The sequence below is a fragment of the Melanaphis sacchari genome, unplaced genomic scaffold (assembly GCF_002803265.2).
Source record: "Melanaphis sacchari strain LSU unplaced genomic scaffold, SCAv2.0 Contig0_pilon_pilon, whole genome shotgun sequence".
Taxonomy (NCBI): domain Eukaryota; kingdom Metazoa; phylum Arthropoda; class Insecta; order Hemiptera; family Aphididae; genus Melanaphis; species Melanaphis sacchari.
The window spans coordinates 10,403,693-10,421,706 of record NW_020270366.1 but is presented as its reverse complement, the minus strand read 5'-3'; the positions used below and the strand labels follow the sequence as shown (position 1 = coordinate 10,421,706).

Below are 18,014 nucleotides of genomic sequence, written 5' to 3'. Positions count from 1 at the left end.
TTTGCGGTAAGCCCTGATGATGACATCGTCGCCGACTTTGCTTTCTCTGGTAAATAAAAAAAGAGTTCGCGGTTTTTTTATATAAAAAATGTATACAACACTTTATTATATTTGCTCAGGTTAAACTTTTTTTCCTCCGAGGTTTTTTTTTATCTGTAGTCTGTACTTTGTATATTTAGAATGTAGATACCTACTGTGTTGTTGTAGTCCTGCGCGTAATTCTAAGAAAAAGTCAGTGTTTTAACATTCGTCGTTCTTGAACGGGTCAAGTTCGTAAAAATTAAAAAATACGTCAAATATTTGATAATTATCTATAGCTTTCACAACAGGCGAGTCCTTTGATTTTTAATAGTACAGACTAGAGATATAAACATATTAAATAAAACACCCTCCTCGCAAAGTATAGCGACTTTCGAGCCTTGGCCTTTGGATACAATATATTGATCAAAAATTAAACCTTTTTCTAGATTTATTAGGTATAATTCACAATCAAATACATAAATATATTACTGTCAGATAGTACTACCGAGAACTCTCCAATCAGTAATTTCTCATTAATTAAAACTGTCATAAAAATTACTTACCTACATTACACAAACATTAATGAATAGATTGTAATTAGGTACGCTTAAATAAAAAAAAACAAAATAATACATCATAATTTATGCAAATAATTATCTACAAATCATATTATATAAAGTGATTATTTTATCAAACAATACTTATTATTTCGAAATTTATTATTATTTTTACTTAATTTCCAGTCGAAATAAAACAATTTTTTTTTAAAATATTATATTTGTAAATATTTTTTTTAAGTTTTTTACTTTTTTGAATAATAACGTACCTACATATTTAATTCCGTATTCTAAAAAAGAAAATTTACCTAAATATTTCAACACACAAAAATCTAAATTCAGACAAATAATTTATGCCCAATAAGTGTTTAAAGTTTAGGGGAGGGAATGGAGTGTTACTTGGAAATTCCAAAAAAATTTTGAACTACTATTTCGTTCATTTAAACTTTAAGTACGTATAATAACTCATAAGCTACTTGTCCAAATTATTTTGATTTATATAAATCGAAATACTCCGAAAAATATTTTGCTTCAAAATATGGAATTAAGAAGGTACGTTGTTGTTCAAAAAAGTAAACAACTTAAAAATATATACTAAATATATATACTATAAATACTTAAATATATATATATTAAAAAAAAATTATGTTTTATTTCGACTGAAAATTATGTAGAAAATAATTTTTCAAAAACGTTAATAGAATTTTAAAATAATGAGTGTTTGATGAAATAATTGCCCAGTATAATGAATTATAAAGGAGAAGATGGATTATATTTATAAATTTACTATTATAGTAAGTACATACTACAGTAATCATTATTTTTTAAAAAAAGCAACCAATATAATATGGATGAGAGGTACTCGAATTTCAAGTCATGTTCAATATTATATTTTAATCAAGTTCTTATGATCCATCGTCCCACTCAGAGTATCAATAATATAGACCTTTAGTTTTTACTGTACGTATATGTAAGTCGGTCGAAAGTATTACTTTGATTTTGTTAATTTTACATTACACTTGAATAGTTTAATATTATTAATAAGTAATAACATATCGTGAAAGTATAAGTATACACTATTTGATAAATTCGTCTAATAAGGAAAATTCATTTAAAGAAATTCCAGTTTTACTATTTGAGACGTCCTGCTCCTGCATCATTTATTTCAAAAAAATAATACAGAATAGCATTTAAACCATTTCAGGATTTATTTGTTTTTGCTGTTTGGGATAAGAGTCAATGTAACAGTGTAAAATATTATAATTCAACAAAATTGGTACATCTATATTTCTTAAACGTTGAGCAGTATAAAAAATTGTATTCAGCTTACCGAACTAACCCATACCCGTAACATCCCAAAACTCTTTTTAAAAAAATACACCAGGAACTAGTATAACTCGAATGACTTTTAATGAAGAAGGGAGGAGAGTATTGCTGGTATTGGTTATTTTTATGATAGTCGAAAAATATCTTTTTTATGGTACAATAAGTATACAGTTCCACACTTTATAACTTTTTACCTAGGATTTTTTCTCTACATACAGGTTAAATAACTAATAAAGAACCATATCTTAAATTTTTTAATCTTAGGTATGTACATTTATTTTTATAAATTTCTAACTACGAAATAATCTATTAAATTTCTTGATTTTTATAAATTTTGTCAAAATATTTATTGAATATTTAAAGTATGGTTATTGGTTTTTGAATTACATCAAAAAAACAATCGATTTTGTGGAAAACTGGAATTGCGTAAAAATCAATATTCAGTACTTTTAAGTTTGACCTCTCCAAAGTACAAACTAGATCTAATTTTATATCCAAAACCATTCTTATTTTTGAAAATGGAAGCAGTTTACCGCCAACTTATCGTATACTCGTATACAAAAAAAAATCACATTATGATAAAATCAATATATTCATGCTCCGCTCAGAATCTAAAATGTCCAATAATAAAAATTATAAATTATAATTATTTTGTACTCCGAAATTGTGGTCTAATAATCCTCAAATAATCGTTGATAAATATATAATTTTTTCCTAATTTTTTTCAAATTGTCTTTAAAATTTTTAATTTGTTTTCTTGTTCTTATCGAAATTTGTATAAATTATGTTTTTCAATGCTGTTAATTTTTCAATAAGTTTAAATCATTTTGGATGTTTTACAAAGTAGTAACAAATAACGATATATTGATAAATTCATTTGAAAACCTAAAGAATAAATGATTGTTAAATGTAATACTGAGAGTTAAAGGTAGGAGAATGATTCTGAACCATTGATCGCTCTAGTTTCTTTCGAAGATTTACAGGCCAATAGAATTGATAAAAACCAGCAGCTTAAGATACATAATTATCTAATATCTAATAATATATAAGCGAAAATATCAAAACTATCAATAGGAGTATTTTAAATTAAACACAAAATAACAACGCCGACTAAATTTCAAGCAAAAACATTCCTATTTCTGATTTTGAATTGCATTTTTTTAATAAATTATTAATGCTTTAATTTTTTTCTAAACCAAATTTTCATACATAAATTGTTTTTGATGAATGATTGTATTCTATATACGATAAAAGTAAAACAGAATAACCCCTGTATTTTTTAGACGTTATATTATATCTGGATACTCTTTTAATTTTTTTTAGGTTTTAGCCTATTTCCTTAATACTAAACATTCATATTAACTCGAATAATAATTGTTATTAAAATTTAAAACCCAAACTTTTGTTTAAATTTTCCATTCCAATAATTAAATACTTGAAAACATCCAATTCCTAAAACGTGAAACCCAAATTCAGGTTCAAAGCCCTAAACATGAAAAAGTTGGATAAATACATCATATTTAAATCCTAATGACCTAAATATCTTAATTATTTTTTTTACATAAAAATATCTACTAAAAAATTGAACATAAAGTAGACTTTTTAATTACTAAACTGTTTTACCAATAATTAAGTAAACAATAAAATAAAATAAGGAAAAAAAAATACCATTACTTTTCAGTTATATTTTTTTTTTACTATCATATAAATTCAAATATACAAAACGGAAAGTAATAAACAAAAATTTATGATGTAGATTATTCATATCATGTATAGTATAAATGAATAATTGTTTAAGTGAAAAAAAAATTAAAATATTAAAATATTACAAGAACATTTTATTTCATTTACAAAGTCGTTCTCTTACAAAAAATAATTGTTTAAAGTTAATTCTTGATGTTTAATCTGACTCACTTTCGGCAGAATCATAATCACCAACGTCAATATTCATTTTGTACTCCTGATCACAACCCATATATGCATCACTCATAAAATACAAAGTGTAAGAGTAATTTCCTAAAACAAAATTACAAGGTTTAATAATAAACTTTAAAAAAATTTCAAAATTACATTAATAACTTACCTGGATTGGGTGCTACAAAATCTAATTTTACTTTAGCTTTTTGTTGTAATGTTAATCTTTTAATTGATAGCAAAGAATTATTTTTAGGATCTCCTATTACTAACCACCAACCTTCTTCTCTTTTCTGTAATAACAAAATACATGACAATAAAATGAGTTAATATCTTTATTTTAATTGTATTTAAACACTTACTTGTGGGAAGAATGGAGCAATAACAGGCCCAACAACTTCGTCTTCTCTTTCTAAACTCACAGTGACATTTACACTGGAACCAGCAGATATACGGTTTTTGTTTGCCACCTCATAACTTAATTCAATATTAGGATAACGATTACAGAATCTTGCAACATCAGCCATTTCACTATCACCAAGTTGCAGTAACTTAATACGGTCTTCATCTTCTAATTCCATTATGTCAAATACTGTGTCTATACCCTAATATAACAAGACTAAATTAATGTTTTGTATTCCAGGTTATGTAATTACAAAAGAAAAAAATTCTACCTTATCTGTACATCTCTTAATAATATCTGATGTAAAATGAGGCAATTGTTTAAGATATGAATCTTTAGCCCACATTGCTTGAGTAATCATTTGAGCTAGTTCCATAGCAGCAACAGCAGGAGATAACCAACCATTAGAACTTAATACATCAACACATGCTTGAATTAAACGTATTGCCTGTTAAAAAAGGTGAACGTGCATATTATATAAGCTAAGACTATATATCAATTCATGAATAGTAAAAGTAAACAACAATAATGTATTAATTACTCTAGCCAATATAACTTCGGTGTCTCCTTGTAATTCTGCGCCCAGTTGTAAACGCGATAAATGAGCTTGAAGTAACAAATTAACCTTGACATGAGGATCATTGTACCGTATAGATGTTTGACCAGAAGCTGGCTGCAACTTATTTGGCAATCGCTGGGCAAGACTTTTAAGTAAAGTATCTTCACGATGTCTTACAGGTATTTTTTCATACTCAGCAGCTGAACTAACAATCTCTAACAGCCCCCGAATTTTTGTTTTATTGTTGAGTGACAATGAAAATAGTTCTAAAAAATGTGATTAACAAAAAAATTGTTTAGAAAAATAGCAAGATATATTGGATTTTCTCTACATTACCAATAGTTGTGTAGTTAATATAATAATAAGCAGCAATCATGCCCAAATTTAATGGAATACAGTCAATCTCATCTTCAATACTAATACACTAAAAAAAAAATTATACTTCAATACATTAATATATTGTACTGAGTGATTCTTTTAATGAAAAACATTCATTATTTCAAAATCTATAAACATTTTTGAAAATTATTTTAATATTTATTTTTGTTAGTTTCTTTTTAGTTTTCTATTTTTTTAAATGAGAACATACATTTTTAATTCCATATTCTGAAGCAAAATATTTTTCCTAGTATAAGGATACGTAAAAATCAAAATTCAAATAAGTAGTTTAAAGTTTAAATAAGGGAAATAATTGACAACATTAACGGGGTATTCTCATACCACTCTACTAACTAAACTTTAAATACTTATAACTAATAAACTACTTGTCTGAATTTCGATATTTATATATCAAAATAAGAAATTAAAAATACATGCTGTCATTTAAAAAATAGAAAACAAAAAAAATAAATAAATATTTTATTTCAACTGGAAATCAAGTTAAAAATGTAATTATATTTTAAAATAATAAGTGTATCATAAAATAATCACTATGCAACTTATAAACAATTAAATGTACGTTAAACAATAAATATGTAGTAATAAAAAAATTATAAGACAATCGTAGAATATAAATGTATACCTTTGATTGGTTTAAATCATTTAATGTGGTCTCAACAAGTTCTGACAGGTAATCTGATAAATGCCTATGTGAAACACCTTGTAAGTTATAATAATTAGCATTTTGTGTAAGTCGCCTATAAAGGAATGTCCAGGTCATGTAATCGACTGCATCCTGTTTATTCTCAATGGTTTTTGTTACAATTTCTGCATTGAAATGATCGTGTAATCTATGATCCAAATGACTCTAAATCATTTAAAAATAAAAATAAATGTATATTGTATGTATACATCAAAGTATTTAACTATAAACTTACTTCTACTGGTAATGGTTCATTTAAGAATTTCTTAAAGAAATCTTTTTTTGATGATTGACACATCAATACACACTTGGAGTCATCATCATCTAATGGTCGATTAGCTCTTCCCACCATTTGAATAACATCAGTGATAGGATAATCTTCATAACTGAAGTTAAAAATAAAAAAACATATTATCAAATACAACATTTCTAATTTTCTAATATTTACGTATGTGTTTTTCCATCATAAAACTGGGTATCCATAATAATAACTAAATGAGATGTAATACTCAAAGCCCAGCAAAGACTTCTTGTAACAACTACTACTTGAATAGCCCCAGTAAAAAATAGTTGTTGGACCCATCGTTGATCTTGAGCACTAACACCTTCATGTAAATAAGCTACTCCTTGGAGCAAAGTCTCTTTTAATGTCTAAATCATAATATTTGAATAAATTTAAAATTTTATTTATGCACATATGTCAATTATTTCAATAAAATTACCTTATCAGAAATTTTTTCAACAAATGGTTTGATATCATCTTCTTCGGCATGTATAAAACGGTTAGATTGGTTATCAGCAGCAGTATATGTTAACAGATCAATAGCTGTAAGTCGAGCCTGTTTTCTTGATGGAACAAATATTATTACTGGTTTCTCTAAACTATACTTTAGTATAGCATTGTATGTTGGTTTGCCCATAGCTACTAATCTGGTAGCATTGTGAGTAATATTGTATCCCTAAACAAATTACATAATCAAGTTATTTCTTTTTTTATTATTATACAAAAATATTAAAGTACTAATAGAAATTAGAATTAAATTATGAACAACTTAAATAAATTGAATTATATTTTGTAGTAAATAAATTGTATGGTAAACATTACTTGAACATGAAGTTCTAATGGTACAGGTCTGACACTGGGGTGGAAATTGAATGTAGTAGTAGCTGGAGCTCCTAACCACAATGCTAAATCTCTAGCATCAGCTAATGGAGCTGAAAGAGCAACCACACGCATTTGTTTTTCAGTCTGTGAAGCAATATACCGCATTCTAGAGCAAACAATTTCTAATACTGGCCCATCTTCACCTCCAATTAACTATAAACATATAAATCAATTACTAGTTAATATTTGTAGTAAATACATTTATAATATTAATTATAGGTATATAAATTACTTGAAGTTCATCAACAATAAAAAGATTAATGTTTTGGACATTTTTTCTTTGCTTCCATCTACGAGACAATACATCCCACTTCTCTGCAGTTGTCACAATTATTTGTCCTTTAGCTAACAACTATAAAAAAAAATAGTTATTTTAATCTAAATCATTGATAGAAACAATTCTTGTACAAAATCTAATATTATAAACACTAATCAATTGTTTACATAATATATACATATAAACAGGTATAATATGCCACCTGAAAATAAAAAAATGGTAGTGATCTTTTTACTACGCAGAAAATATCACAGTTTCAATCTTTATGAAGCTAATAGGGACCAACTATTTACAAGTGTAAGGTTATGTTTATATAGATTTTAAAAGTTCAGTATCAAATCTTATTTTATTTGTACTGTTAAACATACGTAAACAAGCTATATTAATGTATGTAAAAATAATATTATAAAAAATAAATAATCTTAAGTTAAACTTTAAATTTTTTTTTTTATGAACCTCTTATTAAAACTAAACAATTAGACAGTCCCAAGCGATTTAATCTTGGCAAAATTTTACTATGTACATAAAAAATAGAAACATTCAATTTTTAATAAAAATAACAATACATTTTTTAATGGACAACTAAATATTTATAATTTAGTATATAAACAATAATATTTAAGGAAATCTACTAACCTTTAAATCTGTACCGATTTCTCCAGTTAACAGCACTACTTTTCTAGCAAGACCAATTCCAAAAATAACATGCCAGCTAGAATAAATTAGTTCAGCTTGTGATTCTTTAGCAACTAAGTAAACGCAACGATGATCTGGATTTTGACTTAAAAGTCGATAAAGTGCAAACTCAGCAATAGCAGTTTTTCCAGATCCAGTTGGAGCGCCAATAAACACATTTTCATCACTATTATATACAGCATTAAATACTTGTGTCTGAATAGGATTAAATTGATGAAATCTCTCTGCATAAAGTTCCTCAAATACTTTATTACGAAGAGCAGATACCTTAGATAATAATTATTGATAAATCAATTGAATGTCAAATATATTATAAATCAAAAGAGCATAAAACTTACAGGAAGTGGCTGCAAATCCAAAAGTTCAGTAGGAGGAACATTTTTTTCTGGAAGTAGCAAATGTCTAAATGAAACAGGTAATTGAGTTTCAGAACCAATCCAACGATCAGAAACAATTCTGTAAGCAAACATGTGCCATAATCAATTTTTAATTATATCTATATTAAATTAACTAATAAAATACTTTAGTAAATTCATGTATAAAAATTCAAAACAAACTGCTTACCGGAGAAAATATTGAGGTGGCAAAGGTTCAAATACTGGGACAAAAAATTTAAGCATATGTTCATCGGTAGCATATTTAGCTTTTAGTAAAAAAAATTCATGATGAAGAATCACTTCGGAATCCACATCTTCAACCAGTACCCAAAATGCTTCAGAATTTCCATGTAACTTTTCATCCCATTGAAAGTCTGGAGTAATTGTTAATTCCACTCTTAATGTAGATCTAAAAACAATCAGGTGAAATAAAATAATTCGTCATGCCAATTTGAGCCAAGTCAAAACGTTTGTTTTACCTAGTTACTGGTTGAATGTGAGTAGATAACTCTAATTTTGGAAATTGATGTACATATCTATGAATTGTTTTTCCAAGTTTTGGAACACGGATTAATTCACCAATTTCACTAGGACCAAGATCATACAATCTTTCCCAAGGGAAATTCTTTTTTTCAATTTTTCTTACAATTTCTTCAGGCATTTTCCTGAACTGTCTTAATGGTGACATACTTTGCCACATACGTCGATCAATCATCTTACAAAGACTTAGAGCTTTATCAGCTAGCTGCGCCCAACCACGATGTAAAACAATTTCAAAAATAGCACGCATTAAACGAGCAGCAGATTGAGTAACAAAAACCATATCAGACATCAATGCAAAACCTTCGAGTTTCAACTGAGATATATATGCTTGAAGCAATATATTTATCTATTAATAAATTAATAAAAAAATTATTAACATTTTTAATACACAAAAATTAACCATAATTAAATATTCTCACCTTAGCACTAGGTTCTTCTATACCTTCTTTTATAGGAATTGGTACACGTTCCATTAATTTTTGCAATTCCAATTTTTCTTCATCTCTTACACCAATATGACGAAATTCTCCAGATAACGAGAATACTCTAAATAATTCAATTTCACTCAATGTTGGTTTCAACAACTGATTATACGTGGCCATTGTATCATGAGTACAATAGTAATGACTAGCAATACGTCCAAGTTCAGTTACCTATAGAAATTAATATTTATAAATACTATTACACTGTACTTCACATCATTATATTATAAATATAAAAAATGTGATAGATACCTGAAAATAGCCAGACTTTCTGTCATATTTTATGAGATTACTTCTTTCTAACTGTATTGCAGCTGTATGAATAATATCTGCTCTATGTGCTTCCAATAATGGATCTACTTCTAACTTTTCTTGAGTAATAGTGTATAAAGCAGGGGAACGCAACATACGAATATACAAATAACTATATCCCAACCATGTAACAGCTTCTTTAACACTTTGTATGGTACCTAATAAAAACAATGAGTCTAGATTTATCCTAAAATAAATTTTAAAATACTAACCGAGTACAATTTCTGCATTTAACATATCTGGCAGTTTTGAAACCATTTGAGATTCAATTGGAAGCTGCTGATTTAATAAAGACAAATAATATTGAAGCTCACTGTGATTTGTAATAAGTATGCCTTCACCTTTCGTATCATATTGAGGACGTCCAGCACGACCCAACATCTAAAAAAAATTTAAACTTAGAAATATCCCACAAAAAGAATTGAATTATATTACCTGTAAAACATCTAATGCACCGAGTTCTACCCAGCGACCTTTTTCTGGACTATAAACTTGAGTGCCTTTAATTATAACAGTATGAGCAGGTAAATTTACTCCCCAAGCCAAGGTTGCTGTAGATATTAATACTTGAATGTGACGATCAGCAAATAAATCTTCAACTAAAGTTCTGTCCACACGAGTCATACCAGCATGATGGATAGCAAAACCATAGGGCAGTAAATCTCTCAGCTCTTGATTCTAAAACAAAACAAAAATTGTTAATACAATAATTATTTGAAAAAAAAAAATTATGAACATGTTTATACTTTGACTTGTTCAGCTTCAGTACGCAAAACTTCCATAGATGCAGAACCTTCACGTAAGAATTGTCCAAGAGTATCTTTTTCTAAACACATATCTCTAATAGCTCTTGCAGTTTTACCTATATATAATTTTAATATATAAAAATGTGGTTACTTGATGAAATAAAGAAAATTATTAATTACCTGTTTCTTTTCTAGAATGAACAAATACCAAAATCTGATTACGCCCAGCATGCTCCATAATTTTCTCATAAACAATTTCATTCATAACTTGAAAACGTTTAACAGCTTTTTTTTCTGTTATACCTATATACTGTTGTTCTAATGGGACTGGCCTAAATGAGTTATCAAAATAAAATAGACCCTGAAAGTAAAATTTATAAAAAATATACATATTTTAAACAAATAGTTCAAATTTTGTAAAATCAATTTACTTACAGTATCAGGACTAACTCTAAGTAGTGTTGCAACATCTTGATAATTGGGTAGTGTAGCACTAAGTCCAACTAAACGAACATCTTCTTGTATCGTTTCTATATTACGAATGGTTCTGGCTACTAAAGCTTCAAGAACAGGTCCACGTTCATCATGTAGTAAATGTATTTCATCCTAAAAGAAAAACATTAACTATAAAATACAATACTATACAATTATGCAAAATAATGGGCATATGCTTACAATAATTATTAATCTGACTAGTGATACAAAAGTTTTTTCACCACCTTTCCTAGTTATAATATCCCATTTTTCTGGAGTACAAACAATAATTTGAGTAGCTTGTATCTGCTCACGTGTTAATTGATGATCACCAGTTAATTCAGATACTGTTAGATTATAACTGCTTAACCTCTGAAAATTAATATAGATATTAGATTATTTTAAAATGTAGATATATAAATATACATTTATTTAATAAGAGTATGATAACTAAATTCATAGTGATTTATACCTTTCCAAAGCTTCCAACCATTTCTTGTACCAATGATCTCATGGGAGCAATATAAATTATTTTAAACTCATCAGCATTTATAGTACCATCACTATTGATATGTTTTCCAATCTCTCTCAACATGCATAATAAAGCAACATTTGTTTTACCAGCACCCTACAAATAAATAAAAAATTTAAGTTATTTTTATTGATTAATATATTAAATATATATTTACGGTAGGAGCACAAAGCAACAAATTTTCATCAGATTCTAATGTACTTTTTTGAAGTCTTGACTGTATTCTATTAAGTGTTTTGAAATCTTCAAATGCAGGTTGTACATACTTTGGTAACTTGTCAATAGGTACTAAGGACTCGTCTTGATTATAAGGTTTTGGTTTTAATGCGGGCACATGAACTTCTTCATAACCTTAAAAAATATAACAAATAATTATGAATAACTAAATAATAAATATATCATCTATCATTTATCAAATACCTTTTCGTTGTTTTCTGAATGATCCATCTGGGAGCTGACATCTCTTATTAGACATAAAATGAGATCCTTGAGCAAATATTAAATCATCTAAATCTAAAACTTTTCTGGTACCAGCAACCTGTTGTTTAGGATCACCAGTATTCATGTCATCATCGTCTTCATCAGCAGCACGCCTCTTCTTATTTGCAGCACTTGCACTACTTTCTTTAATATCGTCTACTTCTTTAGTATCCATTTGACGTAAAATTCTCGCTAAAAATGGATCAGATTCCATTTTTTTAAGCAAAGCTGCACGTTCAGACTCACTTTGTGATGATGCCAATAATGTGCAATACAAAACTAAAAATATATGTACAAATATTAAATCATATTATACATATTAACTAACTTATTAAAATTTTCTTACTCATAAGTCGATTTTTTTTCAATATTTTAATGAAATCAAAACAATCATAACCAAGTAAGAGAACTAGTTGGTTTTCACAATCGCGGTCATCGCCAGCATTTTTCAATACAGATAATACTTCTGCTGCTTTAGCTTGAGATGCCATAGCATCACTATAATACTTGGACAAACTTCGTTGAAGCCAATAAGCATCAATATCTAATGCATGCAAATTTTTTTCTTTTTTAGCTTGTTCAACTGGTTTTTTACCAGAACGTTTGTCCAGCTAAAAATATAAACAATGAAGTCTAAAAATTAAATATTTTTAATAACAATAGAATAACTTACATTTTCTGCATGAATAGTAGCATCTAATTTTGATTCTTCACCTTCATCTTCATGATCATCACCTTCACGAATTTCACCATACACATCTTCATCATCTTCTTCTTCACTTTCTTCAAATTGAACATTTATACCGTATGTTTCATCAATATTATCTTCTAAACACAAATAATTTATACTAGAAAAATTAACTCTTCAAATAGATATAATAAAAATATGAATTATAGCTTACCTGTATTACCTACGCCTTTTTCATCAGTTCCAAAATCAGTTATTTTTTTCCCTAAATTTACTAAAAGAGCAAATCGTTCATCAGCTAAAGAACCTAATAAACTTTCAGTGTCAGATTTTTTCTCCTTATCTTTAAGACGATCATTTTTAAGTACGGCTAAAACTTCATCAGCTGCACCACACAAAATATCTCTGGGCTAAAATTGTAAAATATATTTATCTTCTAAAAGTTAATTAACATAAAAAAAATAAAGATATTCTAACGCTTAGAATCTAACCTGATCACCAAGTGCCTCTTGTATAAAACTTAATAACACTTCATATGTTTGTCTAGTCTCTTGTGTTTTAGGTCTATACATAATTCCAACCATGTCATCAACACCATCTGATAAAAGTGTAGTTCCTTTCATTCGAGCAAAGTCATATTGTGCTTCATCACGTTTTTGTCTCCTACGTAATACAAAACAAAAAATAATTAGTGTACAATAAAATTTGATAAAAACTGTACTAACTTAGCTTTTCTTTCTTCTGCTTTAACAGGTTTAGTTCTTTGAAAACGATCACCCATCTTTGTACCTTCCAATTTTCCAACCAATGAACATACTTCACCTGTGGCCTCATCACGATTACGTCGATCAATCAGTCGCACATCAGCTTGTAGTACAAGATTAGAGTTCTAGAATCAATAATAAACAATTTAATGTAAGCTGAAAAATAGTGTATATTTTAACGTTAATGTTGCCAATTTTTTTCTTACCGCTTTGTACTCATACTGAAGCTGACGGGCAGCTGCGTCAGCCATGATTTACTACTTTCTTTTAATCCTCTAGAAGTTATAATTTATATTTAATCATCAAGCAAAAAATTCATAGTTGAATAATAATAAATATTGTACAAAATTAAAACGTTTCTAAACGTTTAAACGCACCACGCATGTATAATCAAAAAATAAGTATGAAGTATTATAACACACAATACAGATTAAAGGGATACGAAATGAACGCGACCGCCGGATCAGTAACGAAATCCGCATGATTTGTTTATGCCGCTTATCAAACATTCAGTTATGCCAACTGTGCGTTTTTAATCAATGAACCCTTTCTCTTTTTTTATCACATTGTATAAAAAAAAAGCGGTAAATTTAAATTTAATAATGTCTCATAAATCATAATATGTATAATGAAATAATATTTTATTATACTTTATTTAAATATTTTATAAGACTGTGGATTTAAGATCAGAGAAACAATATAAATTATTTATTTGTCATCCGCTTTGTTTCTAATGAATAATGACTATTAGTATTTTGATAGTATTTTACTCTCGTTTCAACATCCCGACAACCGGCATAATACAATTATTATTTTAATTTGGGGATAAGGGTCAATGTTAGACAAATACAAACCATAAATGTATATTCAAATATTAAATTTTACTTATAGCTTAAATATCTAAATTATATATATAACTATAAAATGATACCATTAATATTATATGAATATGTATATGTACGTGTATTTACTTTTTCATAACATGTGATAATAATAATAATCTATGCATGTCATATAAATCTATCAATTCATATAAAATCCAAATACCTCACTCACTAATCGCTGTATTTCGAAAACTAATCAATTTACGAACTTAAAATTAGGAATAGTACGTGGTTCCTCTAATACTTTTTCCGTGCAATAAGAAAGGATTTTAAAAAATGTTTTAAAATAATTTTAAAAATTATTGAGTATAAGGTCTATGATTTAAGTAGACTAATTAATAATTTCAATTATTCGTTAATTAGCCTATCCGGTTGCGCGTGTTTCCAGCTACCTGCAACTTATACACATTCCGGCCGTACGAGGTGTAGATATGAATTATTCCAAGAAATTTATATCGACAAAAATACACACGTGCGAAGCCGGGTAATTCATCTATAATTAATAAATAATTTTTAAATTTCCATCTACAAATTGACTATACAATACACCGGAAAAATTATTTATTGTTCCCTAAATTTCACCGTAATTTCAAATATTTATGTGACAAAATGACTGGCTCATTTCATGATTCACCATTCACCAAACATGAAGCTATCTTAAGATTTTTAAGGTCTTGTAAATAAAAACTTTGACCCTTTCAATTTGAAAGCCCTTAGACACTAGGCAAATAGTTCGCGCACTGACGCGATTTTAAATCGCCGCGAACGTTCGCTTAAAATTAAACAGCTTGTATTAAAATAGACCATTCACACTATGTAAAGCGAGCGAATAAAATACGCCATCGATCGCACATGCTTAAGTTTAGGCGAATGTTCTCGGCAATTTAAAACTGCGTCCGCCCGCGAACTATTCGCCTAGTGTGTAAGGGCCTTTAATAGTTACTTTAGTTAATTAAACAAATATATTGAATAATGTAAACAGTTCATGTATTCGACTATCTTTCTCTTATGAAATTAATTCTAAATTCCAGTGCTAGGAAAAATGCATTCTGGGTTTGCACAAATCCAATTTTGAATTGATTGTTTAGATAAAACAAATTACTATCAAGAAAAATATCTTCAATTAATAATTGTTACTAGCTGTTTTGTTCTAAAGTTTATTATGATTTATCTTAACTCTTTTATATTTATAGCCTGTATTACCATAGTATTAAATAATAATAATTGTATCTTTAGATATACATGGACATTAAGTATATTTAATATGTTTTTCAAGTTTTTCCATACCTATCGTCTACAAATTGTTCAATAATTTCGATAACATCTTTATTTTATTTATATTGTCGCCCGAAACCGGGCAAATAACAAATAATAAAATTAATTAGCTTGTGCTACAACATGATGATGATTATTTCGTTAATTTTGATATAAATAATAGTGTTAAACAAATAATTTCTAAGTTATTTTTTAAGGACATTTTCGATTGTTTTTAGTGCATTAACATCCAGGCTCTACTTATGAGAAACCTTATTATATACAATTTAAAGCTTTTTTTATTTAAAGAAGAATCAGTTTTATTAAAAAATTTTTTTAATAAAAATAGAAAATTTAAAATGTTAAGAATTTAATAAGAAATCAATTTATTTTAGATTTTAGTTAGAGCCAGACTTAACGAATTGATTTTACAAATTTACAATACCTAATGTCTTTTTTTTCTATCTATTATCATCTTTTGGGTAACAAAAATGCTTTAATTTACAACTTTGGGATGGTGTCTAGTAGAAAATTGTATTTAAATTGGTACTTTGAGGAGTTAAAGTATAAACAATTTTTAGAACTTTTTTTTAATAAAAGTGAAAATAAAAATATTAAAGAAAAACAAGAATTTTTAAAGTAAATCAGTTATTGAAAAAAATGGTTTCTTTACTTTGTTAAAATTCAAAAACGTGTTGGTTAACATAGAAACTTGATATTTAACTAAATGTTTCTACAATAATTTTCTAAGTGTATGATTCAATTTTCAAAATACTTTAATTTTTGTGCTTTTTATAGACAATTAAAATTTTCGATTCTTTTTTTTTCGATTTTTCCTATTAATTATATTTTAAATATATTTGGCGGATCTCACACATACATAATACGCATATCTAATATACAAAATTATTAAAAATACGTACATACAATTTTATTTTTATGTATTTGAAGAAATTCAAATTTGAAAAACTTTCTTATCTAAACAATATATTCATAATATATATAAACTTATATTAATATACTATATTAATTAATTTGTTAGAAATCAAAAACATAATTCGTACGGAATTAAAACTTTTACTTTTATCATATTATTATTGACATTTTTTATTTATTTTAAAATATTATCTATTCATATTATGAACTTATTTATACTGTTATATGGTATTTACAGAAAAATGTTATAAAAGTTGGTATAATATAGTATATATACATATACAATTATACTTTAAATTGTAGACATAATAATTATATATAATAATATATTATTATGTCTATGGTATAAATAGTATAATAATTAAATACTATTTAATAATAGGTACCTATAATAGTTGCAATATTTTCAGAAAAATTAGTAAGCTAAATTGGTAATTAAAAGCATTATCAAAAAAATATATCACAGAATATTATACGTATTTGTAGTGATTTAGGGCTTAGGCTCATAAATGATTTCCACTCAAAATTATTTTTCGTGAACAATTATTTAGTAAAGAATTCAAATTAATAAAAATGTATAACAGATACCTATACTTAATGCCTTATATAGTTATATGCAGCAGAATGGAATCTACTTGCTAACTCATTTTTATATTATATCACTTTAAAAAATGCTAATAAATTAATTATAATAATTTTAATTTTGACCAAACATAATATCATTGTTTTAACTAATTTTCCAGAAACCACCCTTAAAGTTGAAAATGTAAGCATAAAATTAAAAGTAAATTAATATAAAAACACACATTGAACCAATTTACATATAATCATTTCTCAGGTCTGTAGATTTAAACTAAAAAAGTTTCAATACTCAATACGTATAAATAACTGGTTTACAACCAATCTTTGTGTTGGTGATGTACTGATATCAAAAAAATTAATTCATTCAGAAAGATACTTTAAATTTGTGATAAATTAGTAATTACTAAATAACTAAACACTATTAGTAGGTACGTGGTCAACATTATAAATAAGTTACCAGAGAATGGCTGAGGTTTCAAATGTTTTCCTAATTATACCAAATTGATTAGGTATTACTGTTTAGTTTACACATAAACACACAATATTATAAGGATTCTGGATTAATTATTTAGTAAGCAGTAATAATGTTGTAATTACTAATTATTTATGTCCTCTTATGTATTTATCTAATCTTTGTGTTATTTAATATAAACCAATAAGACTTAGTACTGTGTGTCTAAAATAATTATTATGTAGGTATTATTAATATTGTATTTATAAGAAAATAATCATGTCTTTTAAACAATTGAAATGCATTTATCTATAAAATATTATAATTCTCAATTTTAATACTAACTTAGCTTAAATGACGAATACGGAATAAGGGTAATGATACATGTGAATATGAATGCATTCGTTTTAAAAATTCATCATTTAGATTTTAAAAATCTGAATTCTAATAGTTGCTAACTTCGAAAAACACATCCAATTTTAATTTTCGGTTATTTTATTTTCTAGTTTT

At 26.7% G+C, this 18,014-nt stretch overlaps 1 protein-coding gene across 2 annotated transcripts; it reads right to left on the bottom strand.

Annotated features, from left to right (window-relative positions):
• Nucleotides 1–3,721: 3,721 nt before the first annotated feature.
• On the bottom strand, nt 3,722–13,793 carry LOC112601477 (putative U5 small nuclear ribonucleoprotein 200 kDa helicase). 2 transcript variants are annotated; one of them, XM_025349129.1, is made up of 34 exons: nt 13,775–13,793; nt 13,604–13,672; nt 13,359–13,522; nt 13,125–13,296; nt 12,848–13,043; nt 12,619–12,773; nt 12,292–12,556; nt 11,886–12,224; nt 11,623–11,816; nt 11,406–11,561; nt 11,135–11,305; nt 10,895–11,065; nt 10,640–10,820; nt 10,460–10,575; nt 10,149–10,391; nt 9,926–10,094; nt 9,654–9,871; nt 9,339–9,572; nt 8,856–9,265; nt 8,564–8,785; nt 8,338–8,455; nt 7,940–8,266; nt 7,259–7,378; nt 6,967–7,179; nt 6,584–6,820; nt 6,310–6,512; nt 6,097–6,247; nt 5,802–6,026; nt 5,117–5,204; nt 4,763–5,046; nt 4,493–4,669; nt 4,181–4,423; nt 3,988–4,111; nt 3,805–3,920 (listed from the first exon to the last, which is right to left on the bottom strand). In XM_025349129.1, exons 2-34 carry the CDS (start codon nt 13,646–13,648, stop codon nt 3,805–3,807), a joined length of 6,447 nt encoding a protein of 2,148 aa, XP_025204914.1. In that variant the 5' UTR covers nt 13,649–13,672; nt 13,775–13,793. The 2 variants fall into 2 exon arrangements, with proteins under 2 accessions (XP_025204922.1, XP_025204914.1); XM_025349137.1 differs by lacking the exon at nt 13,775–13,793 and having other exon boundaries at nt 3,722–3,920; nt 13,604–13,648.
• Between the last annotated feature and the right edge of the window lie 4,221 nt (nt 13,794–18,014).